This window comes from Aphelocoma coerulescens, chromosome 13 (genome assembly GCF_041296385.1).
Source record: "Aphelocoma coerulescens isolate FSJ_1873_10779 chromosome 13, UR_Acoe_1.0, whole genome shotgun sequence".
Lineage (NCBI taxonomy): Eukaryota > Metazoa > Chordata > Aves > Passeriformes > Corvidae > Aphelocoma > Aphelocoma coerulescens.
Genome location: NC_091027.1, coordinates 6,814,962 through 6,839,754, shown reverse-complemented (window position 1 = coordinate 6,839,754; position 24,793 = coordinate 6,814,962). Strand labels below are relative to the sequence as shown.

The window sequence follows — 24,793 nt, the reverse complement described above, 5'->3', positions numbered from 1 at the left end:
AGTCAGAGGACAAGTACCTGGAGTTCAAGCTCCAGGGCTGGGTGCAGCCAAAGTTTTCCCAATAAAGCAAGACTTCCCTGAAAGGAAGCAGCTCTCCCTAATACGTCACCCAGTGCTGTGGATGTGTTGTGGGGTCCTGGGGACCTGGACCTGCCCTTGACTGCCCGTGCACAGCTTTCCACACGAGGGTCTCCAGCAGGCACAGTGCAGATCACAGGCTGGTTCTTCCAGGAATGGCAGCACAGCATTCCCACGGGAGATGGAAGGACCCCGCCTTGCTGCAGGGAACAAGTAAGAGGGCAGCAAAGCCCCTTGGGAGCTGGGGTGCTTCTCCCCGGGAAGGGCTGGACAGGGCTGTTTCGCCTCATCCAGCAGCAGTGCCTCCTCTTCCTCACGCCAGGCTGCTCTGCAGTGGCACCGCTCACTCCAGCTCCTGTGTGGGTAAGGAGCCGCCTTTGCTGCACGGAAGGGAAGCTGCAAACCCAAGTTTCCAGGCAGCAGGAGCAGTGGAGGGGGGTGAAAGGAAAGAGGGTGTGGGGTGGGGGATGGAGAAGAGCCTCCTGGGTATAAATAGCAGCAGATTGGGCTTGTTAGCATCTCATGCTGTTAACCCCTTCCAGCCTTTGCAGCTTTGAACCTGCCAGGTCACAGCCGAACAGCGAGGGGTAGTGTAGGAAGGGGGGACAAGGATAGGGACGGGTGAGGTGTTTTGGCCGTCGGAGACCTCGCCAGCCCCACGGGCAGGAGGTGATGGAGAGGGAAGGGTGGAAGACAGCGTTGGGAAAGAACTGTGGCCAAGCTGGGAGCCTGGGAACCAGGGGAACCTGGGGAACCTGCAGCTACCGTCCTGCAGGTCTCATTCGGCGAGTTCCTCTGGGTTTAGTATTTCTTCCTATTCAGACACTTTGCAGTGCGTTCCCTTCCGGTCTCGGCGGTCCCCGCATGTATTTTGGTGCAAAGGGGAGGCTGGACGCCCCGGAGGGACCCCTGCAGGGCAGTTCCTGGTCCTGCTGGAGCAGAGGCTGGGGAATCCTGCAGGGTCCGGCACCCCGGCAATGCAGGGGAGACCTGCCACGCAGCCGTGTGCCCGAGACAGATGGAAGCCGACAGTCTTTTTTGGAACTGAAATATTTATGGGACAGGAGCCACATGGCTCATCCCAGTGGCCCTGGATCTAGCTCCCTGGATCTGCTGCAGCAGCTCCTGGGGAAGGATGGATCCAGGTCACCGGAGCACTGAGGGGGCCAGGAGGGAGCTCAGCCACAGGGGAACCCTCCCAGCTCCCGACTGTGGGTTGAGAGGGCTGCAGAAACCACCAAATCCTTTCCCAAAAGCTTCAGGATCCCGTTGGGGTTGGTACATCCTGGGGTGCAGCTGAGGGAAGAGGGGGTTCATCCAGACTATCCACAGGGATCAAGAGCCTGCATCAGCATCACTTCCAGGATGGAATTTGGGTATTTTTTTTACTGCAGTTTTTTCCCCTCCCCTCCCCTCCTCTCTCTCTCTCTCTCTCTCCTTCTGGCCTATTTTTGTCTTTTGCAGGGGCTCAGGAGTTTTCCTGAAACAGCTTTTCCGAAGGAGGCTACTTTCAGATGGACGGTCGGTGGGAAAGTCTTCGCTTCCCCCCGCCATCGCTCCTCCTACACGCCCCGTGCTGCTGCTGCTGCTGCTCCGAGCTGCAGCCGCTTTTTGGAGCATGCAGAGGAATACAGCACCCGAGCCGGAGGAGAGCAGTAAAAATAGCCTCTTGCAGCCTCCTGGGGCTCCGCTTCTCCCTGAGGGAGCTATGGCCAAGTGGGTTAGTCCGGACCTACTTCAGTCCCCCTATGCCCAGTGGGGCCTTTCTTCCAATGGCCCCATTTGAAGATGGTGCTTCCCACGAGGAAGAGGAAGGATGGCTCTGCAGATCAGCTGGGCAGGACAACACCGAGCCCTTCTCAACCTCTGGGACAAACAGTCCGTGCTGCTGCAGACAGGGCTGGATTATGGACTCCCTGGTTCGGACACGGGAGGGCAGGTGGGCAGCAGAGCCAGGCATGGAGGGTGCAGGGTGCACTTACCAATATTGGGGTGCTTCAGGAGACGGCAGATCCGGGCTTCTCGTTCCAGCTTTTGATGATCTGAAAGAGGCAATGGCCCTAAATTAGGATCTGAGGAAGGGAATCAACTGCTCTCAGCTTCTGTTGGGCTCTCAGAGGAGCTGTTGGCACAGGAAACCTGGGGGGAGAGAGAGCAGCTTTTTTTTTCCTAAAGAGTTACATATTTTGGGATAAATTCAGCATCAGGGCTGATGGGCAGTATCCCAGCACAGATGCAGTCCCTGGCTAAGCCCCCAGGCACTGATGCCATAGGCAATCTTGGGTTTGGAACTATCCCTTGCCCTCCCCTCTCCCTTCTCTTTGCTGAACAATCTCTGATCACCTCCCAAAACCCCTGGATTTGTCTGGGTTATCCCTGCCGGCAGCACTGTTGCCTTTTCTCCTATTCATCCAGGCACAGGCAATCAGCCAGGACATTTCTGGCCCTGCATGGTACAGTTTGAGCAATTGAAGGCAGAGTTGACCAGCAGTTGACCAGGATGAAAAGAGGCTATGGGCTTCACTCCCCCATGCCATCGTCAGCCATTCCACACCAGGGCTTTGCTCTCCTACACTGCAGAACCCTGTCTCGGAACTGGCGCCTGTGTCCAAACAGGAAGCACAGGTCCCACTCCCCAGCTTTCAGCAGGTTTGGGGATGTGACACAACAGAGCTCTGGGCAAAACAAGCTGAGCTGAGCCAAAAAATCCTCCTCCCTGGGACAGCTCAAAATGAATCTGCAAATCATTTTGTTTCTTCCTCTGCACTTCTCTCCTTGCTCACACCTGACCCAGCCACCATGAGTGGAGGCATTTCGTGCAGGAACTCAGCAGCCAGGACAAGCGAGGATATAATTAGGGCTGCTGTCTCTCGGTGCTATCACTGCTACCTTGCAGGTTCACACCCCAGAGTCTCGCTCTGCATCAAACCAAACCTGGGTGTCTCCGACCGCTGAGACGTGAAAGCAACGCAGCCCCTTCTCTGCAGGGCTGCAGCCTTCCCCAGGGCTCAGTATCCTGTCCAAGAGGCACCCCGGGGCTTGGGGTGAGTTTTGCAGCCTGTGCTGGAGTCTGTGAGCTGAAGGCTGAGATAACCTTGGTGGCTTCATTCAGCTCCCCACAGTGCTTCCCTTGGTGGGGGACAACCTTCTTAGGGTGGGACAGGGTGACAGGGAGAGGTTGGAGTCAGGCTGTTCTCACAACTAAAGTCCATTGTGGGGGTGGATGACAGGGATGGGATGGAGGGACAGTGTGACCAGTGGGGCAAGCACTTCTCTGGGGAGGTGAGTTACAGCAACTCCTACCCCACAAGCCCAGCTCCTGCACACACCCAAACCCCATTTTTCCTCCAAAACCTCCACCTTCTTTCCTGTTGGCCCTGTGTTGGCAGCCAGGAGGATGTCTGAAGAAACAGACCACGGCTGGGGATGTGTTGCAGCTTCTCTCACCTTCTCCCCACTTCTCTCCTTCCCGCCCTTTGTGTCTGGGGAAGTGCCATCCTCCCTGCCAGCACTGCAGGGTTCCAGACCATTAGCCAAAGCTGCTGGTGATTCCAGCTGTCAGAGCAGGGAAAATAACCCCAGTGAAGCCTCTCCAGGGGACTGCTGGGCACTGCAGGGACAGCACAAACCCCAGGAGAGGGTGGAGAGGGGCAAACTGCCGGAGGAGGCGAGCGGAGGCAGGAGAGAGCAAAGGGAGGGCGGCTCAATCTGCTGCTCCAGGCAGCCCTGCAAACTGGGAGGCGTTTGCCAGCTGGGGTACACGGGCAGGAGCCAGGGGCTGAGCCCAGCACCACACACTCTGCCCAGAGCCTGGCCTTCGGCTTTGGAGGAAGAGAATGATCTGCATCCCTGAAGAGGGCAGGGGTCTGTGCTGGAGGACCTGAGGGGCTCAGTGCCGGTGCTGTGCCGCTTTGGCAGCACTGTGGGAGGGCGACTGCAACATACTGGTTTAATTCCAGGTCAGAAAGGAGTTTGTCACTCTTTTCTGCATTTCAGTTTTGCCTTGGGAGGTCAGCAGTGGAATTGGGAGAGACACCGAGGGAGGTTAATTAAACCTTCCTGGCAGAGTGCTTCCTCCCAGCACCCATCCTGCACTCCCAATAGCCAGGGAGGAGCCGGAGTGGGGACACGGCATCTGCTGCCTCATCCTTTCAATCCTCCTCATCACAGCTCCTCTGTCAGGTGCCTGGGGGCAAAGAGGTCCCTGGCTTGGGGCAAGGGCTGGCTGGTGATTTCTGTGCTGGCTCAGCTCAGCCTCACTCCGAGGAACAGCCGGGATAGACCCACCAGGACACACCCGCCAGCACCTCTTTCAGCAGCAAACAGCCAATGTGCTCCACCAGAGCGATTCACCAGATGGGAGCGAGGGGTGAGGGCCCATCTCCAGATAGAAATGAAGTCAAACCCCCACCTGAAGGGCTGTTCCCATTTCAGTGATGTAGGTATATGAGTAAGAAAACTTACAGACCCCAGAGCAGGGATGGGGGGGTCAGCAGGGGCCCTCTCAGAAGGTGATGCTCCCAAAATAACTCTGCTACACCGTGCCTGATGTTGGCATGGTCTGACTTGTTGCAAGGCTGTAACCATAATTTTGCTGCAATGTGGTGTGCAGGGTGGTGGGGGGTCTCAGGGACAGAAATGGGGTCCTCTGGCTCCTCAGGCAGATTGGGGTCTGGGAGTGCCCCTCAGCCTCAGCACAGCCAGGCTGCGGATGCATCCCTGTTATTGGATGGGATGTGGTGAGCAGCCATCAAGACACCTCCTTGGGCCGTTCATCCCATCCATCAAGGAGTCTGGTGTGTACTGCAGCGGAGACAGGGTGGGATGAGGGGGTCCCCATCGCACATCAAACACCCCCCACCTCATTGCACATCAAAGGCATCATCCCAGCACCGTGCAGAGGGGAAAAATTCCCTACTCCATGAGCCCTGCTCACCTCTTGCCTCCCCCAAAACACCCTCAGTGCTTACCTCGAGCAGAGAGCTTCTTGGTATTGATGATCTTGGCCGCATACTCTTGTCCTGCCAACACCTTCACACATCTCCGGACAATGGAGAAAGCGCCCCTGGGAACAGAAGAAGCCAGAGGTGAAGGGCTTGGTGTGGGCACAGGCACAGCTCAGCACTCATGGCTGTGGGGTGAGCGGCAGCCACAGGCATGGGGACGAGGATGGGCATGGGGATAGGTGCTGACTGGGGCAGGGACTTGGGGAAAACAAGGGAGGGATTTCAGCTGGCTTCTCTGCACTGCTGTCCTTGAGGAATGATGGGAGGAGGCCCATGCAGACCTAGGGATGAAGGTGGATTTCTCCCCTCCACGCTCTTCTGGAACACCCCAGGCATGGTGCACTTTTCCTCCTCTTCTCCCTGGCTCTGCCCTACCTGTTGCCAGGAGGGAAGGGGCAGTGATTTACCGGGGGCGCTGGTTCCTGAGGGAAACCGTGATGGCTGCAGCTGCCACACAGCTCTTGGCCACTTCACTCTTATGTGGCTCTGCCTGTCCTGGACCTTCCAATCACAGCAGGACTTGGCAGCTGTGACCGGTGCCAGATTCCCTCCCACTGCAAAACTGTCACCCAGGCAGGGACAACCCAGGGGACACTGCAAGGATGGAGCCAGGCTGAACAGGGATGGATGCTGCTGCGCCTTGCACACGCATGAGCCAACATGCAGAGCTCTCCTGGGGTCTGGCAGGCAAGCGAGCACGAGTGCTTGGGACACTCCAAAGACTCCCGTCTGTCCCTGTACCCCATACCCCGGGTCCTGCCAGCTCGTGGCACTGCCAGTGCCGGCGCAGTGCTGAGAGCTGCGGCACTGCAATCACACACACACACACATGCACGCTCCAGCCCTGCTGAGTGAAACCTTTGTGCCAGGTTCCCTTTCCTGCCAAACCTCTCCAATTGCTAAAATAACAACTATCAAAAGCAATCCCACCTCGTGCCCCACCTTCCCCCCACTCCCCTTCACCCCCTCCAGCTCCCTGCCGAGGAATAAAAGGCCGCGGGCTGGCGAGAGCGGCGGATAATTGATTTTAGCGGCGGGGGCGGGTGGAGACGGGCAATTTGGGTTTGAATGTGATTTTTAGAAAAGCAGGCGAGCAGCGGGTGTGGAGGGGTGGGGATGGAGCCCCAGCAGAGCTGGCAGCCCACGTGCCCGGTACTGCCGCGCAGAGCATCGCTCATGGCACGTGCCAGGCAGGAGTTGGGGGAAAACATCCTGGTGGTTCCCAGCTTCCCCGTCCTGCCATTTAATCCTGGCTGCTGAAAGAGCTGAGCTGTTAATATCCCTGAATGCTGGGGAGGAATTAACTGGAAAGGGTGGGTGAAATGCTTCATATCCAGCTTGCCATAGGTAGGGAGACCAGAGACGGCAGCAGTCCTGTGGTGTTACTCTCTTCATCCGGCTGGCAACCCCACACTGTGTAGGGTTTGTGGGCTCCTGTGGATCCCTGGGACTCATCTTCCCTATTTTTTTCCCTAAAGATATGTGTGATGTTTCTGCAGTGGCAGGACAGTCTGCAGCAGAGTGCAGCAAGCAGAGATATCCCCCTGCCCCAGCTCGGGGTTTCACTGCAGAACCCAGCATGAGGCTGGAGCGGTGTAGGTGTTCCAGATCCACTGGAGGTTGGGGACTGATGGTCCCTCCTGATCCCAGTGTCCACAGCCACTTGCTCATCTATTTATTAGAACTGAACGGTGAAAAAGGGGGAGCCATGGGAAGCGGCTGTTTCACTTCCCCAGCTACATTCCTGGTTTTTGGCTCCTCCAGACCTTCCTAACAGAAACCAAATGTCTATTTGTGGTCTGTAAAGCATAAGCAAAACCCTGTGTGCCCGGAGGGTGGGTGGAACATGGAACACTGGATGCAGGTGCAGGATACCCAGGGGTACAGCACGCTTGCTATACTCCCCTCCTTGTTCCAGTCAGGTCCTTCAGTGGGTCTCCACCGGCCAGGAACCCTCCACATTGGGTGTTTGACCCCCAGCCAGGCTCTGATCCACTGTGCCAGGCTGCTTCCTTGCTACTCAGTCCCATGCAGGATTTTTCCAGCCTAGGGGAAAAAAAGCCCCCCTTTGCTCCGTCTCAATACAGCATCTTCCCCGCAAAGGCAGCATCCCCTTCCACACCAGGGGCTCATGGGCACTGCAGGCAGCGCTGCAGGTGCCAGGCAGGGAGCTCAGCCCCACTGTGCTGCAAGAAACCCCTCTGGAAGGAAGGAATCATCTCCTGCTCCCTGCCCATGGGCAGCAGCCTGTCCCTTTGCTCCCAGGGCAAAGGTCTTTGGACGGGGATCACCCCAACCCTGGTGACAGCTGAGGACCCCCATCTCTGCCTGGCTTGGATGAGACAGCATGTCCCAGTCTGAGCAGGGGACAGGCACATCACCTGCAGGGCCATGGGTACAGACCGTGTCCTTGTCCCCCGGCTGGGTGCCAGTGCAGGGTGATGTTGGACCCACAGCCCAGCACCAGCCCTGTCCCTGCAGCCCCGAGCCCCAGCACTGCTGAGCCCCAGCCCTGCAGCCTCTGTCCCTTGGTCCCCAGGCCAGGCATGACCCCATGCCTTGTCCCCACGGCCTCCCCCACCAGCTCAAGCAGTGGCTCTGCCACCAGGATGCTCCGCTTCTCCCTTTTTCACACCTTCCCTGCCAGCGCCCGGCTGTGCTGCTGCCGCCCTCCCTCTCTTCAACACCTCCTCCTCCTCCGAGGCATTTTATCTCCTTTCTAGAGAGAAGAGTGTGGGCTGGGGATTTTTTGTTCCTCCATTTTTTTTTTCCTGTTTAATAAGCCCCCTCTCCTGCAGCTCCGGGAGCGGAGGGGCTGATCCTACGGCTCGGCACGGTAATTGTCTCCAGCCTCTCCCTGAACCTGCTGCGGGGGCGGATTTGGAGGCGCCGATGGAGCTGCACTTCATGTTTGTCCTACTCCGGGGGGCCGTGGGCAGGATCCTCTCCCTGTCCCCCCCTGCTGCCCCCCGCCCTCCGCCTGATTCCCTCCTGCAAGCGTGGGGGATCGGAGCAGCCCTTCACTCGCTCAGCTTTGCGGGGGCTGCCGCAGGAGTGGGTTTTCCCCAGCTCCGTGTCCCCCGCTCGGGACAGATGTCCTACCATGCTTGGGAGGTACGGGGATGTGACAAGGGCTTGTGCCTTGCTGGGCAGACTCTGCAGATCTCCCTCCCCATCTCTGCCTGCCCCCGAAGCCCCACCGTGGTGCCACCATTAGGTGTGTGGCTTCTCAAACCCCCACCTGCCCGGGTGTTAGGATGGGTGACAGCCGAGGAAACTGCAGAGAAGCAGGGTGGGTGCAGCAGCCCGGCACCCAGACCTGCCGTCCTGCCAGCCAGGCTGGGACACACCGTGTCCCCCACAAGAGCCCGCTCCAGTCCCTTGGGGACAGCAAACTCAAGATGGACCCTTTCTGCTCCGAATCCTTGCAGGACGCTGCTCCCTACCAAGGTCTGGTGTGGGGAGAGCCGTTCTTCCCACCCCTGCCAGGACACCCCTACCCCGGCTGGCACCGGGAGCATCTCTCCAGAGGAGGAACACTTCCCAGCGCGAGCAGCTGCTGCAGCAGAGCAGAGGTGCGGCACTTCGTCCTGATTTCCCTCTCTAAGCCCGTGAAGCGGAAATTTCCCCATGGGAAACCGCTGATTTTTGAATGTGCCAGGATGTGCTGGAAACCATCCCAGTGGAAAATCCCCAACCAGCCCCACAGCACTTTGGCTAACCCGGTGAAGCCCCTAACTCGGGAACACCTCAGGGCTGCGGTTGTACCTGCCCTCTTGAGTGGATGGAAAAGCTGTGGGATGCACCGAGCTGGGGCTGCTGCCCCTGCGTCACCCCAGAACTGGGGTGGTTGGGTGCGATGCTCTCGGGCTGGTGAGCCGGTGAGCCGCTGCGCCAGCTTTGCTCCTTTATTCCTGTTCAAATGCATCTGTCCAAGTGGTTTTACGCCACAGTGCTGGGCAATGCAGGCAGCCCCTGAGCCTGGGTGCTCAGCCCTCCGGTCAGCACCCACCCAGCAAAGCGTCGCAGCTCAGATACCTTCAGGAGCCCTCCTGGTCCTCCTCCATCATTCCTGGCCTGACAACTCCCGTCCACATCCCCACAGCCACCTCTGCCCAGCCAGAGCCCCACAGCCTCACCACAGACACCCAGCAGCCACTGCCTCACTTGCCCAACCCCTGCCACCACCACAAAGCCCTTAGAGCCCTGAAAAGCTGAGAAAAGTCTGGAAAAAGCAGGTCCCATATCCCACTTTGCCACCAGTTCCCTGGTGGGTGCCCATCCCCCTGCCTGCAGTCCCAAGCTGGGGCTGTCCACACCACAGGGACCCACTCCCCAACCCAATCCCCTGCTGTCCACCAGCCCCTCTCTGTCACCCTGATGCCACAGGGATGGATGTGAGTGTCCCGGGATGGGGGGGTCCACTTGCCTCCACAGAGCTGCACTTTGTGGCAGCACCCTGGTGCCATGGTTTGGCTGGCGAATGTGAGCAGCATTCAGCCCAGCACAAAGTCCTCCTGTCTCAGCCTCTCCATTTCCCCATCTCTGCCCTCTCCCTTCTCCCTCGCCCCCATTTCACACACCCACGTGCATGTGGGCACGCATTTAGGCACAGGCTGCTCTGCGCCCGGGCGATGCAGGGTTGCGGGGTTGGAGCCTCCCTGTGCCTATGGATGGACAAAGCTTCCCCTCTGGAGCTCAGGCACCCTGAGCCCACCACCGTGCTGCCAGCTGCTCCGAAGGGATGGCGGCCACGCGCCCCAGATTTACACACCAGCTCCAAAAAAAGGCACAGAAACCAAAACAGAGACACACGCCTGCTCACTCCTGCACCCGTTTTACAGCCACACACTGGGCGGGACGCGGAGCATCCCTCCACACGGGGAACCTGGCATCCCCTGCTCCACCCGGGAGTGCTCAGTGCTCCCCAGGATCCCCTCGCTGTGCACAGGCAGCTCTGTTTGCACACACACACACACACACACACACACACACACACACACAGAGACATGCACTGATCCAGGCACACGCGATGACACCCGGACCAGAGCAGCTGAGCCCTCCCCTGCAGAAAAGCTGGGTCAGCCAGGGCTATGGCTCACTTGCACTGGGACAGGGCTGGGGAATATCCTGGATCTTTCCAAAATTCACCAGGATTCTCTGGGGGCTGCCAGGCAGACTGGGTCTCCTGCAGGTCTAGTCAAGCCACAGTGAATCCACACAGATAAATTCCCTAAAGAAATGTGAGGGGTGCCCACTGCTTTGGCTTTCCTCCTCAGCTGTTCTGTTCCTCCTCCCGGCTGGAGAACTTCCCAAGGGAGCCAGCAGCCTTCTTTTTTGGGAGCACCTTTTCCATAAGAGGGGCAGCCGAGCCCTTCCCAAGAAACTCCAGACCGCTGGGGTGTCCCAAGTCCCCAGCCAAACACCCATCAGCAACCCCTGAACTCAGGTGTGGACAGAGAAGCAGGTCTGGGGTTGGCAGCCCCCACCCTCACCCGCATGCCCTCTCTTATTCCCACTGCATTCTCTCCATGCCCATCTCCTTTCCCCCATCTCCAGCAGTTCCTAGCACTGCCGAGTCTCTCTCCCAGCCAGGGCACAGCCCCGCTCTGAGCATCTCAGCCCCGTCTCCAACTTACTTGCCCAGTTCCTCAAAGAGCTGGTACTCCTCGGTGAAGCGATTGCAGGTGATGGTGGCCATCCCGAGGGGCTGGAAATGCTCCCTCCTGGTGCGGAGTTTGGGGCAAGCAGCTCTCCTCTCACTCCCTCCCTCTCCGTGTGCTCCCGGGGCTCTCTCCTCGCTGAGGTAAATAAGGGAATATGTTTGATTGACAAGCCCAGAGATAATGATGAGGGCAATTTGTCTTCTCAGCTTCACAAGCCTTCGTCAGCATCCCCGTCCCCATGGTGACCACCGCTGCCAGAAACGCCCTGTTTCTGTTGCCGGGGCAACTGCTTCCCAAACCCGCCGCCCTCCGTGGGGACCAGGGCCCTGCTGGGGACCCAGCCCGGGGGCTGCCCGGGGGTCACCCACCTGCTGCAGAGGGGGGGGGGGGATCGCTAAAATACAACTACTAAAGGCGAATTAAAGGCTGTGGCAGTGGTAAAATAATTGGGGCAAAAAAGGTTTCCATGGAAACCGTGGTTTCCATGTTGCAGGAGGATGCTGTCACCCCAGCAACTGCTTATGCCCCCCCCCCAAAATACAGGCCCTGCTGGTACCTGCAGCAGCATTCCTGGGGGCCCTGAGGGCTGTGGGATGGGGGACACGCTGCGGCAGGAGGGAGCAGATGGAGCAGAAGTGTGTCAGGAGAAGCTGGAGAAACCATGGCAGGTCCCCAGGTCCCCACACCGTCCCGCCTTCAGCCAGGGTCCTCGGGGGGGCTGGCCCCAATCACACTGCAGTGGAGAGCTGGCTGCTCCCCACTCCCCCCTTTGTCCCCGGAGTCCCCCTGCAGGCTCTGGGGTTCCTGAGGAGCAGCTCCCGAGGGTCCCCCCAGAGAGGGGTGAGCAGCCTGGCCTGCAGCACGCCTAGAGGGGACCACAAAGGCTGTGTCCTGGGGTGCTGTGTGCCTGTGGTGCCCAAGCTGGGGTAGAAATGGGGAAGTTTCACAGTGGGAATAGGAGGAAGGTCTGGCCCCTAGTCCTTGAATTTTTTGTTGCTGAGTCGCCTCTCTGCTGTGCTGAACATAAGAAAGCACAAAAAGTGTGATAAAAGTGGAACTGTGAGGTCCAAAACCTCAGGGAAGGGGTTTCCCTCTGAGTCCCCACCAGCACTCACTGGGGATCCAGCACCACCCCCTCTGTCTACACCACCCCTTGCACTTTCCACCTGCTGACTTCCCCCAAAAGAGCTTTCTACTAAGCTTTTGTCCCGTTTCTGGATGATTTTGCAGCAGCAGGACCCTCATCACAACAGGAGAAGGGACTCCCTGTGCTGGCTGGGAGGGCATTGCCTTTGGCAGCTGAGATGGATTGAGTTCCCCTTCAGGCTGCCATGGAAGGGTTAAAAGGAAAAGAAAAGGTTCTAACCAGACAAAAATAGGGAGAAATCTTTGAGAGGGGAGAGAGGAGGAGCAGAGAGGGAGAGAAGAAAGGAGGTGGAAGTGGAGGAGGACAGCAAGTGGCGGAGTGAGGAAGAGGAGGGGGAGGAGGAGAAAGGTCTAATGGCTTTTCCATTAATTGCACTATTACCCACCTGCATCCCCACCTTGCATCCCTGCATCCAGCCTCCAGCTCCTGCCTGGTCCCATCCAGGGGACCCTGGTGGCAGAGCAGGGACCAATTCCCAGCCCTGGACGGGCACATGGATGGGGCCACAGTCCCCAGGGGTTGATGACCTCCAGACCCACCCTGGCCATGCCCTGGCATGGGCAGAGCACACCAGGCACCCTCACTTGGGGTGCAGGCAATGCACATGTGCCATCTGTGCCCCAGGGACACGATGGTCCCCAAAATGCCTCCTTGCCCCTGTACAACTCCTCCCCGTGTCGCTCCCACAAAAAGGGGGTTTCATTCCCCACCCCAGGGCTGTGCCAGGAGGCAGGGGGCTGCCGTGGGGGCCGGTACACCCGGATGTTTGTGGGAGTGCTCTCCTCCTCCAGCTTTTTGCTGCCAGCCCCCAGCAGCCCCTCGGAACCCTAGAGGCAAGAGGAAGAGCCCCCCACTCCCGAGACCCCATGGGCGGCTCTGTGCCCCTGCCTCACTCCCACCTCCCTCCCACCTGCGCTAATGTTCGTGTCCCCATGAGCTCCGCAATGTGACCTGCCCCCCTCCCCGTGCCCACCCCCACACTGCCACACGTGCTCAACCCCACACGCGTGACTCTGCGTGCTCCCCGAGCCAGGAGGAGGGATCTGTCCCTTCCTTACCCCTGCTGCATCCCTGACACCCCAAACCCCCTACCCAGGCAGGGGGTGATGGCAAAGCCCCCCACGAGGACCCTGCCTCCCTCCCCAGGGTTCTCCTGCCTGGCAGAGACACGGCTCTCCAGGAAAAGTTTCTCCCTCTCTGCTCTTCTCTCTATTCAGGTTTTTTTTCCCTTTTTCTTGACATTTTTCCTTCTGAGGGTAAGGTGGTGTCAGACTTCTGCGTGCTGAACATGCTCTGCTTTGCTGATAATGTTTTCCCAAGCAGGAACTGCTGCGTGGTCCCACTCCTGGGTGCCTGGGGACAATCCAAGGGGAGCAGGAGCTCTGGGTGGAACCTTCAGTCTCTGGGCTGGGGGCTCCCCTGTAGAGGGAAGTAGTCCCAGTCCTCTCCCAGAGGCCTCAGGGTACTCTTAGGATGTGTCTGTTCCCAGCCATCCCAAGATTTGCTCCTGCAGGGCTTTGGGAGCCATGCTGCTCTCCTGCTGCCGTACTCGGGTCTGGCCACCTGATGGAGACCTTCATCCCCAGTGCTCCTCTCCATCACTGGGCTGCCTCTCCAAAAATGCATCCTGCTCTCCACACCCTGCTCCAGCTCTGCCTGCAGAGCTTTAGCTTCTGCATCCCAGCAGGGGCTGCCCCCGGGTGGGCACCCGAGGTCTGATGCCGAACCCCAAACACACGGGATGAGCAGCTCAGGAAGGATCCACGTGTCCTGGGGGGGCTGCAGCAGGTGCCCCTGCTCCCAGGGGATGGGGCTTGCAGCAGTGCCTCGCACACCAAACGAGCCGGGCTGCCAATTACATATTGCAGAGATCCCAAAATTACTGGGACACTTTCACATGCAAGCTGGGGTCTGGGGGATGCTCAGTTGCTGTCCTCTGGGAAGCTGAATTTGGGGTTATTTTTAGAGAAGATTATAAATACCGTGGTGAGGAGAGCTGATTTACATTTAGGGCTGTGTTTGCAAACGTGCCCTGTCCCTACGGGCCCAGCACTTGCTCCTGCAACCACAGGAAGCTGCTTTTGGCTGAGACAGGGTGTCCTCAGTGCCACCCTCTCCCTGACAGTGGGGTTCGTAGGCAAAGACTCTCCTGTGGACATGTCCACGATACTTGGGGACACCCAGCAGGTGCCATGCGGCTCCCTGGAACCATTGTGCACTGGATCTGGGTGGGGGGAACCTGCAGAACCACACGGCCTCAGATCCCTGGCATGAGAAAGGACACAAGTGCCCCTGATGCAGAACACCTTCTGCTCAGCATGAGGTGCTCGGGGTGCTCTGCCACTCTCCCACTGTGGCAGTTTGCTGGGATGCCCATCCTCTGTCCTGGTACTGCGCTTCTTCCCTTTCTCGGGTGGGAGCTGCCTGTGGGGCTGGAGAGTCTCTGACGTACCCCCAGTCCTGCCTGACGCATCCCATCCCTATTCCATCCCCATCCTATCCCACTCCCCTCCCCATCCGTCCCCAGCCCAGCCCAGCCCAGCCCAGCCCCACCCTCTTCTTATCCTCCTCCCCATCTCTATCCCATCCCAACTCCATTCATTCCCAGCCCATCCCCTCCCCACTCTCTCCAGCCAGCAGGGTGGAAACAGCCAGGGTGGAGACAGCCAGTCCATGCCGACAGACAGGCAGCCACCACCCCTCCACCCCGATGGCCCCGATGCATCCCCCTGCCCCATCCCTCCCAGGCCCCCATCCTACACCCAGCTTCTGGTGGGGTTTGGAGCTGCCTGGGGCTTGCCAGGCGCTTTGAAGGGAGGTTGGGAAGGAGGGGAGCCTCAGCCTGTCTGTGAAAACACATCTCCCGGGTGCAGGGAACTCCACCGCCTTAGCATCTCTCCAGCTGCATTAACCCCTTGGCAGCCAGAGTGCGCACACAATCCCAGGAGACTTCAGCTCTCTGAAAACAAGGGATTTTGGCACATAGCTGCATTTTTCCCAGCACAGGCCATTAATGAACATAGCTGTGATTAGGAGAACACGTGGCAGCAGCTGCATCTCCTTTCCCAGCCCAATAGTCAGACACAGCACAGCTGGAATCAGTGGTGAAGGACAACTGGTGTCCTCGGGCTGGAGGCTTTGCTCTCTCCAAGCACCCAGAGATGCTCCTGCCGACTTCTCCTCTTTGTTTTCAGGGACTAAGATTTTCCTTCAGCTGTTTCTTCTTGCAAAGGTTCAGAATCCAACTTTTTTTAATTAAAACACAGATGACAACAGATCCACCACTGTGGCCAGGCTGACTGTGAACCCAGTATCAGCCCAGCAGATCCAAACCTGGAAATGAAGTGAGACCAGACGAACCTTTCCATGGGGATATTAGCAAAAGGGAATGGGAGAAAAATCAAGCATGTTTTCATGGAAATTTCTGTTTTTGAAGAAAAAAAAAAATAAAAGAAGGACTAAACTTGGATGCATTTATATAAATATGGAAATGAAAGCCGTTTCCCGAGCCTTGTCACCACCCCACGTCCAGTCCTGCTCTCCCATTCCCTTCAGCACCAACTGTCCCTTAGCCAATATTTGTTCCCAAGCCCCTGCAGCATCACCCCCTGCCCTCCCCTGGCTTTGGCTCTGCCTGCAGCAGCCTCCTCTTCTTCAGCAAAATGTTATTTTATTTTCAGCAACTGGTTGGCTTTGCCAAATGGCAGCCAGTGCCGCAGCCCTGCTGGTGGTGCACATCCCCAGGGACCAGGCTGGCTGACTGAGGTAGTTTGAGGATGTGGAGCATCCTCTTGGGGCTCATCTCCGCTCGGGTGACACCATGGGGACCACTCCTCTTGGAGCAACATGCTAAGGGAGCAGGGATGGAGATGGGGCTGATGGAGGAGCTGAGTCTCCCTCTGAAACAGCCTTGGGATGTGCCTGCAGGGATGCAGGGAGCCGATGGGATGGCACAGTGATGGGCGTGCGCGGAGCAGCAGGGACTGGCGCACACACCGCCACGCTCCAGCTTTTCAAACTCCTTCCAGCTCTACAAGAAGAGGCCTCCTCTCTTCTGCCTTGCTGTCAGCTGGTTTTTTTCCTTTGTTTCTATAGAAAATCCCAATTCCCCCAAATAATCCAGCTAAGAGTAAGAAAAAAAAATACAAACATGTCATTGCATTTTCTTCCCATCCTCATCCCTCTCTCACACACAGGGCTTGAAAGCACACTGAAAGGTATTCAGCGTGCACGCTGCCAATTGTCACATCTTTCAATGACAGATTTTAAATGAATGTTATTTTGCAAGGGAGAAAGAGGGGGGAAAAGAAAAAAAAAAAAGAAAGCCCACACTGCTCATCCAAGAGCTGACAAGTCCTAACGGGCCTCATTTTCCAGAGACAAAAATAACTATTTTCAAAATTCACAGCAGGGCCTTCGCCTACACACGCTGCACCAAGAGAAACCTGTGGGGAGAAATGTAAAACACATTGTGTAAATGGAAATGCACCATGCATCCAAAAGGATTTTAAAGCTATTTACCCCCTTTCATCCTCGCCAGCTCTCCTGTGAGCACACGTACGCGCGCTCGCACCCTGCCGAAGGCGCGGGGGCCCGGAGCTTTGCTGGCTTCCCTGGCCCCCGGCGATCGGATGGGCTCCCCACAGCAGCCAATGATGGGGAGGTGTTTTCCTCCCCACGCGTGCGCTGCTGGAAGAGCAGGGCCCATCTGCGGCGAGGGGATGCGGCGCAGTGCTGGCAGGTGGGAGACGTCCCCATCATCCCCATCCTCCACTGTGGCTTCAAAGTCCTGCAGCTACAGAACAGCACATCAGCTTCTGCAGAGACCTTCTTGAGATCTTCCCTCTGCCCCGGGTTCAGCAGTGGGATGTGGGGACAGGGACAGCTCCAGCACTGGGAAGGGGCAGCCAGGGGTGGTTGGCTGGTTGGATATGTAGGATTCATAGGGAGGATCAGGGGTGCCTAGAGCCATGCACATGAGGGGGCTGTCCAGGCAAATTTTGGGTGAAAGGGTCTGCTGGGTGGCTGACCCATGTGGAGTCCACCAGAGCCTGGGGCAAAGCTGCCTCCCAAATGTGGGGCCAAAGAGAACCACCTGTCCTCTGAGAGCATCCAACCGTGCCTCCATGGGCCACAGCTCCTCACCAGGGCTGCTCCCGGCCCCCCAAGCCAGTGGAGAGGGGAAGCTGTAGCTCCACATGAGGTCCCTGTAGCAGCATGACTTAATCCAGCCACACTGATCTCAGGTCTGACATCCATGGTCAGGAATCCATCCCTCCACAAAGAAGCAATGTGGTATTGAGTGTGGGGGAGGCCCTCTAGTTCCCAGAGCAAGAGCAAAGGTTGCAGCCACTTGGCAGCAGGCTGAGAGCCAGGAGTAAATAGAGGGAAACGGTGAGGGTTAACGTGAAGGCAGAGCCCCCCATGCTTCCTCCTGCCCTTGCGATGGCCAACACTTTAAGCTTATGATTGGTTGCAGAATCCTGGAGGAAAGGGTCACTCTCTTTGGAAGCAGCTGTGCAGGGCCAGCCCAGCTCAGCACAGTCATTCACCAGCACTGAGCACTGCAGCAGGGACCACATCGCCCTTCCTCACCCACTGGGAGCAACTCCCTGTGGCCACCACTCCGGCCAGGGAGAAGTGTTTTGGAGTGAACCCCAGAGCAAGGGAGAGCAAGAGAGCATTGGCCACCTCCCCACTTGTCCTTCTCCCTCGCTCCCACGCCACGGCACTGCAGTCCAGAGCTCCACCCTGGCCAGGATGGCTGGATGCTGGGGGAGTGTCCTGTCAGATGCGGTTGGACATGAGCCTGGTGTTCAGCTTGCGGAAGAAGGAGCGCAGCTTGCAGATCTTGCACTTCTTCTTCTTGTTCCTGCTTTTCAGGGGCTCCCGGCCGCCTTCCCACTCCTCCCCATCATCCTCACTGGCCCAAGGTCCCCAGGCGCCACCGTTGAAGTCTGGGTGAGCCCGGGGGTTCTCCGCAGGGTACCGCACCGGGATGGCCGTCCGGTTGTAGTGCACCAACCTCATCAGGAGGCTCCTGACCACGTCTGGGCGCTGCTCGGAGAGGTCATAGCGCTCGTAGGGGTCAGCGGTGATGTTGAAGAGCCACACGGACTTCCTCAGGCCATCAGTGAGACGCTCCAGGTTCCACCAGCTCCCTGGGAAGTTGGTCAGGGTCTGCGGGGGGATCCAGTCACTGTACCCTGGGTCACCAGTGAGGAGCTTCCACTCCCCAACCCGGATGGAAGCTTGCACGGCCGTGTTCCAGATGCCGAAGCCATCCTCCAAGGAGCCGTACTTGGCATGGTTGTACAGTGGGTCGATGTTGTGCAGGATTTCGGTGCGTGGCGACTCCTTGCCCTCACTGATAGCAGGCCAGACATTGTAGCCATCCAAGCCCTGGACATTGCTCAGGTTCCCCCTGGCCAGGCTGACCAGAGTTGGGTACCAGTCTGTGATGTGAACCAGTGCCCAGCTTGTCCGACGCTTGCGCTTGATCAGGGGACTGTGGACAAAACCGATGCCACGCACTCCCCCTTCCCAGTACGTCCCTTTGCGGCCCCGTAGTGGCCAGTTGCTTCCGCCAGAGAAGGTTTGCCCACCGTTGTCTGTGGAGAACACGATCACACTGTTGTCATAATAACCATACTTCTTGAGGGCCCAGGTGATGTTCTTCACCGCCTCATCCATGCAGGTCACCATGGCTGCGTACTTGCGGCGGGCGACGTTGCCCATGGAGCGGTAGCGGTAGATGTACTCCTTGGGGGACTGCAGGGGCGTGTGGACCGCTTGGAAGGCCACGTAGATGAAGATGGGCTCCTTGGGGCTGTGGGATGCCAGGATCTTGCTGACACGCTGAGCATAGAGGAAGGTGGAATACTTCCCGCTCTGGTCCCAAGCCACGTCCTCCCCTTCGTGCAGGTCATAGCCACAGACGCCCGGCCCGTCGCAGTTGTCATAGGTGTAGTAATCCACGTTGCCTGTCAGGGAGCCCAGGAAGGTGTCGAAGCCCCGGCGAGTGGGCAGGCACTCCCTCTTGTAGAAGCCAAGGTGCCATTTGCCCACCATGTGTGTGGAGTAGCCGGCTTCCTGCAGCTTCTGTGGCAGGGTGACCTGGTCGAGGGGCAGGCAGTTGGGCTGCCGAGGACGGATGATGGAGTGCTGCAGTCCTGTGTGGATCTGGTACCTGCCAGGAAGAAAGAGGGAAGCAGTGGTGATGAGGAGCAGCACTGGGTGAGGACGTGATGGCACTTTATGTGTTTAGAGACACAAAACACATGCAGATCTTCATGTCACCCAACCCAATGAAGCAAGCTCCAGCCAGGGACAAGGATCTCCTCATCCATCTGTAAGTACCAAATGCAGATGCAAAGAACACAGAGAGTGGTTCAGCAGACTTCTCACAAAAATGCTACCAGCAGCTGTCCCCACTGCTGCCAGCCTGGCCTCTGTCAGGGCTGGGCAGCACAAGCAAATGGGTTCACAATGCCCTACCTGAATGTCCCCACCATCCCTGTCCTTCCCTGCCTTGCACACCACAAAGATGTCTGGGACCCCTCAAGAACCATCAGGAGAGAAGGGAGGCCTTTGCCTGGACCCTGGTGGGCTTCACCACCCCAGGCAGTAGGTGACCACACCTCCCTAGGGCCCACTCCTCAGCAGGAGATGGGCTGGTGGGATCTGCCTCCTGCAGCGAGTGCTGAACACACCGCACTGCTCCAGAGAAAGCCCCACCTATCCTAGAAGGCAGAACGGCCCAGGATAAGGGGAGAGGGTGATGGAGCAACATCCAGCCTGTGCTGGCCAGTGCAGCACTGAACACGCACGCAGGGAAAGCACAGACCAAGGGCCTCACAGCAAATCCCCGAGGGACAGTGTGTCAGGGACTACCTGGGGACACAGCTCCTTGCCCAGCCCCACAACACCTCCTGACTGGAGACCACCCTCTCCCAAAGTGACATCCACTACCCAGCAGCATCCACATTTTTGCTCTTGCCATGTGCCACTATTTATCCTGTGTGGAAATCAACTGTTCACCCAGAAAGCTTTCTAGAGAAATCCAGAGCTGCTGGAGGATCTCCATCCCCTGCCAATACACCATGGCATTGGTCTAGCAGCAAGCTGGGGTTAAGCCCCTCAGACCTACAGAAGGGACCAAAGGGGGACATGAGTAGGCTGTGAGCAGGTGCTGGCTTACCTGCCAGTTATCAGCTGGCTCCGGGACGGGGTGCAGATGGGCTGGATGTAGTAGTTCTCCAGCTTCACACCGTCCGCTGCCAGCCTGTCCAGCGTTGGTGTCTGGATATCTGAGCCGTGATAGCCAATGTCGTGGTAGCCCTGGTCATCAGTCAGAATGAAGATGATATGGGGTGGCCTGGTGAAGGTGGGAGGCAGTGATTTCTCCATGGGGTCTGTGGCCACATCGGCCACCAAACTGGGCTTCATCCAGTCCCAAGATAAATAGCCAAAGCTGAGCAGGCTGACGAGCGAGAAACCCGTGAGGGCATAGACGGCCATCCCGAAGCACTGCGCTGCCTGCCAGGGGAGTTACCGTCCCAGCATCGTCTCAGAGCCACGAAAACAGGAGGTCTCCCCCTCCTCCAGGAGAGCCCCCTGCCCTAAGGGATGCTCCCCGCAACCCCCGCAGCTGGTTTTGCGGGAGCAGCTTCCATCAAGGCACACTCGCGTGCACACAAAGAGCTTAATCCGCCGGGGCTGGGTTGCCTTCAGTCAAAGGAAAATAACCCTCGCGCTGCTCCAATCGCACACATCTGCACGGCAGGACGGGCTCCTCGCAGGGACTGGCGGCGGCCCGCAGCCGCTCACCAGCGTCCCGAGCGTTGGAAACACTTCCTGGCTTCCTGGGGTTTTCTCCCTGGTGTTATTTCTTTATGAAGAGCTCCATAAAATCCTCGTCAGAGAAAGTTGCTGGCTTCTCCTCTGCTCCAGCCCTGCTATCCAGACGGCTCGCTCGGGATCCGACGATCCTTGTCTTTAAACTCCTGCGGAAGAGGGTGCTAAAGTTCAAGCCCAGGGGTGCCGAGCTCTCCTCCTCACTCTCCGGGCAAGGGCCGCCCTCTCCTTTTCCCAACCTCCGCTCCAAGGCAGACTCCCAACATCTGCCCAGGACGTGGTCTAAGCCGCCAGGTTTATGGGGAGCTGCCGGCTCGGCCCCTCCCAGCTCAGCAGCTCCAGCAAAAAGCTGAGAAGCCCCAGAGCATGCAGGGTCGTAAGCGTGGCATTCCCTGAGCCACCGATGCTTCCCTCCCTGCTTGCACCGAGGCGTGTGACACATGGATCAGGACCCTTGGTGGGATGCTCAGCTGAAGCCCCCGCAGCATCCAGCCCGGGAGGGCAGCAGGAAGGGCTGGGTCTCTGGGAGGGATTGCTGGGGCCGGCTGCCCACACTGACAGGATCACCATCCAAATAAATCCTGAGCAAGGGGAAGCTGCAAAAACTTGTTTGAACACCCCAGTGTTAATAAAACCAGCCGGGGGCTTGCAGAGCACTACGGAGTGGGGTGGGTGCTGCTGCACCCATTTTCCAAGTGGGGAAACTGAGGCAGCAAAGGGCCATTGTCACAGCCAGCCAGGGGCAAGGTTTGGTGGGAACCAGAGACTTCTGCCAGTGCGGGGGTACTGATCTGAGCTTGGGGTGCTGGGACAATGGGCCACTGCCCTGATGCTTCAGGGGAGTTTTTGGCAGAGACAAGCAAAGGCCCTGTGCAATTCCTTCTGTAGGGCCAGCATTGATCAGGCATCAGGAAGCCCTTATGCCTGGTATGCCTCTTGTCCCCTCCACTTTCCAGGGAAAGACATGGCCCAGGAAGGGGAATTTTGGTAACACAAACCCACTCACATTCACCCACCCCTGTCAGAGACGGGAGCTGAGTCCTGTGGCTGTTTGCAGTCCTGATGGGGACCCGAGGGGTCCCAGCACACCAGGCACCCCAACAGCCCCCAGCCCAGCCACCCCACCTGCCTTTATAACTGCAGGGCTGTGGTGGGGGCTCAGTGGGGTTTGGGAGGGCTCTGCCTTCAGAATGGGCTCAGAAGAGCAGATGAGACAGATGGCTCCAGGACCCCTACGTGTCCCCTTCCCTGATCCCCTCCTCTGGGTCCCCTCCCTGGGCTCCCCCCACACTCCCTGTCCTTCCACTGGCCCTCCAGTCCCCTGTGCCCCAAATGTCCCCCCTGCCCCATGCCAGCCTGCTCCCTAGCACCCCGGACACCATGGAGGAGTGGGGAGGAGGGAACATGAGGCTCCTCACTCCCAGGGACAGGGGTGACTCCCAGGAATAGCAAAGGGAGGATGGGCTTGTCCCTCCTGGCTTTAGACACAGGCAGAGAGGATGGGGACAAGGACAGGGACAGAGCCAGTTTCAGCGAGGGCTTGCAGGAGCACAGGGAGGGGTGCAGGGGACAGGAGCAGGAGGCAGGGATGGATAGCTGTGTTCTGTGCTTTTCCCTGCTGGCAGGAATTCCTGCTCACTCGACAGAGCTTGGAAGGGCTGGGCTGAGCCCTTCAGTGAGGTTTGATTAATCCCCAGGGGTTCATCTCTCATTTCTTCCCCCCGCTTCTCTTCTCCCTTTCCCTCGCTCCTTCCCACCACTTGCCTTCCCCAACATCTTCAGTTTTGAACAATACCCTCCTCTTGGAAAAACCTGGACCTGACTGAAGGGAAATAGAGGTGGGGGATCCCCATTTCCTGGGTCCTGTGTTCTCCTGTACACATGGCTCCATGCACACCCCAAACCAGAGACAGAGTTATCGCCAGGGGTTATGATCAGAGCTCTTTCCAAATAATAAGTAATGGCCCACTTGGGTGAGTATTACAGAGAGAGGAAATTGAAGATGTCAGGCCTGGGACATGGCAGAGAAAGTGTGTTCAAGGCAACACAGATCACTGATAAACTATGTCTTGCTTGGGGCCAGAGGATGAGCAGGAGGGAGGTGCAAGAGGGGGCAGCAGAAGGGATGTGTGGCCACAGGAGTGGGGCTGGAGCCCACCTACAAGGAGCAGGGCTGGATCCCACCTCTGAGCAGCAAGAGCAGAGCCAAGCACCTCCTGGCTGTGTGGATTTGCTGCTCCACAGCCATTTTGTGGGTCACATCCAGCTCATACCCTTAGGATGAGGAGGCACAGGCTGGGAGAGTCATCCTGAGTTTATGCTGCTGTCAATGGCCAAAACTCAGAGGGTTGGAAGGAGGGAAGGAGGTGGAAGCAGGGACGTGAGCACATGCTGGCACGGGGAGGGGACCTTCTGTGCCAGCCAGGGCAGCCAGGTCAGTTAAATCAGTGATGGGTCCAAGCTGGCCCTGGGTCTGGGGGGGGAAACAGCAGGGTTAACTGAGCTGAAGGAGCTTTTCCAAGAGCCAAAGGGTGAATAAATAGTGAATTTGTTGGCAGTGACCCTGCTCAGAAGGTTCAGGGACAGCTGGCTGGGTTCTCCTCCAAGAAATGATAAAAGGGTGAAAAGCAGCAAGGGGTACAGCGAAAACACTGTAGATCCCAGGAAATGGAGTGCAATGGGACCCTCAAACCAGCCCCACTGATATCATGACGGGAGGCAGGAGGAGGGAGCAGCTAGCAGGGAGGAGGAGGAAGAAATGACAAGTCTGGAGTTTTGGGGTCAGGGCGATTTAAGCTGTCTGCACAGCTGCTCTGAGGGTGATTAATGCATCACAAGGTCTAGGGATGGAAAAAGTACTCAGGGCCTGCAGGCACCCCTTCAACCGCTCTTAATTCAAGGCAGTCACTCGTCCAGCCTCACTCAAAGATGTCTCAAGAGCCAGCACCTTCCCTGGAGAGCTCCAGCATGTTGCACAATGGGGAGATTTCCCCTGGCAGCCGGCCCGGCCGTGAATGCTGAGCCAGCCAGCAGACCCTGCCTGCTTTGGTCCTGCATCTGCCCTGCCAAGGACAGCCCTGCTCCTCCCCGTCACATCAGCTGCTGTGACAAAAGACACTGAATCTCACTCCCAGCCTGATCTGCAGTGGCATAACCAGTTCAGGGTGATGGGGAAGCCCATCAGGTGAGCTGGGTGCTGGATGTGGGGCTGGCAGCAGTTCTGTGGGCAGAGCATCACCCACCTGCACTCCAGCCCAGCCCTTCCAGGTGCCTGCAGACCCTTCCCAGCTGGAACCAAGCTCCCCATGCTGAGGAATCACTCAGCAGCCAGGGTAAAGTTACCAGCCAAAGCCCAAAATGCTCTTTTTTGGTGCTTTTAAGCTCAGGAACACGACCTGCAAGGCATCAAACCCTGACCAGTGCCTGGACCAAGTCCCTCCATGTCCTTGCAGCTGGCACAGCTCCTCACATTTACACAGCTGGTTCTCTGACCAAATATTTAATTATTACCTTTTTTTTTTTTTTTTTTAAATTATTAATTTTATGTGGCCTGGGACAAGAATGAAAATAAACACAGCCCTTCCTGCTTTTTTCTCCCCACCGCCCCCCAGCTCCGGCCGCACTTGCGCTTTGGCTCCGAAAGTGCTCGCTGCAAATGGGGTTATGCAAACAGGCTCCACATATTTCTCTGAACCTGCGATCTGCCACGGGGGCCACACAGCAAAGTTTAAAACTAAGCCTCAAATCTTTCTTTCTTTTTTTTTTTTTTTACTTTTTCCCCCCCTTTTCTTTATTTTTTAACCCTTCTCGGGGCCATAGCTCTTTCAGCCCTCAATACTGCCTTTCTCTTGCCATCAATGGGGCATTATGGCAGGGGATTTATTGGAAGCAGAACTCCCAGGCTTTACAATGGGAGCTCTGTGCAAGGCAAATATTGCACAATCTGTTTGCACGCCGTCAGCTCGCTGCCCTTCCCCCTCGACAGCCCCACTCACGCCTCGGCCTCCGGCCTGCTGAAGCAGGACCTTAAAAATCAGAAA

The 24,793-nt window shown here is 57.8% G+C and overlaps 2 protein-coding genes across 2 annotated transcripts in view; both read right to left on the bottom strand.

The window, feature by feature from the left end:
• Window positions 1–10,785, bottom strand: part of CAMK2A (calcium/calmodulin dependent protein kinase II alpha) — a 31,187-nt gene extending 20,402 nt beyond the window's left edge. The window contains exons 1-3 of the mRNA XM_069028866.1: window positions 10,724–10,785; window positions 5,049–5,143; window positions 2,061–2,120 (exon numbers count right to left, since the gene is read on the bottom strand). Of these exons, the coding sequence (XP_068884967.1) occupies window positions 2,061–2,120; window positions 5,049–5,143; window positions 10,724–10,785 (217 nt within the window). The remainder of the gene's footprint in view (window positions 1–2,060; window positions 2,121–5,048; window positions 5,144–10,723) is intronic.
• Window positions 10,786–17,684: 6,899 nt separating this feature from the next.
• Window positions 17,685–20,417, bottom strand: ARSI (arylsulfatase family member I). Its single transcript, XM_069029077.1, has 2 exons — window positions 20,098–20,417; window positions 17,685–19,086 (listed from the first exon to the last, which is right to left on the bottom strand). The coding sequence occupies exons 1-2, from the start codon at window positions 20,415–20,417 to the stop codon at window positions 17,685–17,687; spliced, it is 1,722 nt and encodes a 573-aa protein (XP_068885178.1).
• Between the last annotated feature and the right edge of the window lie 4,376 nt (window positions 20,418–24,793).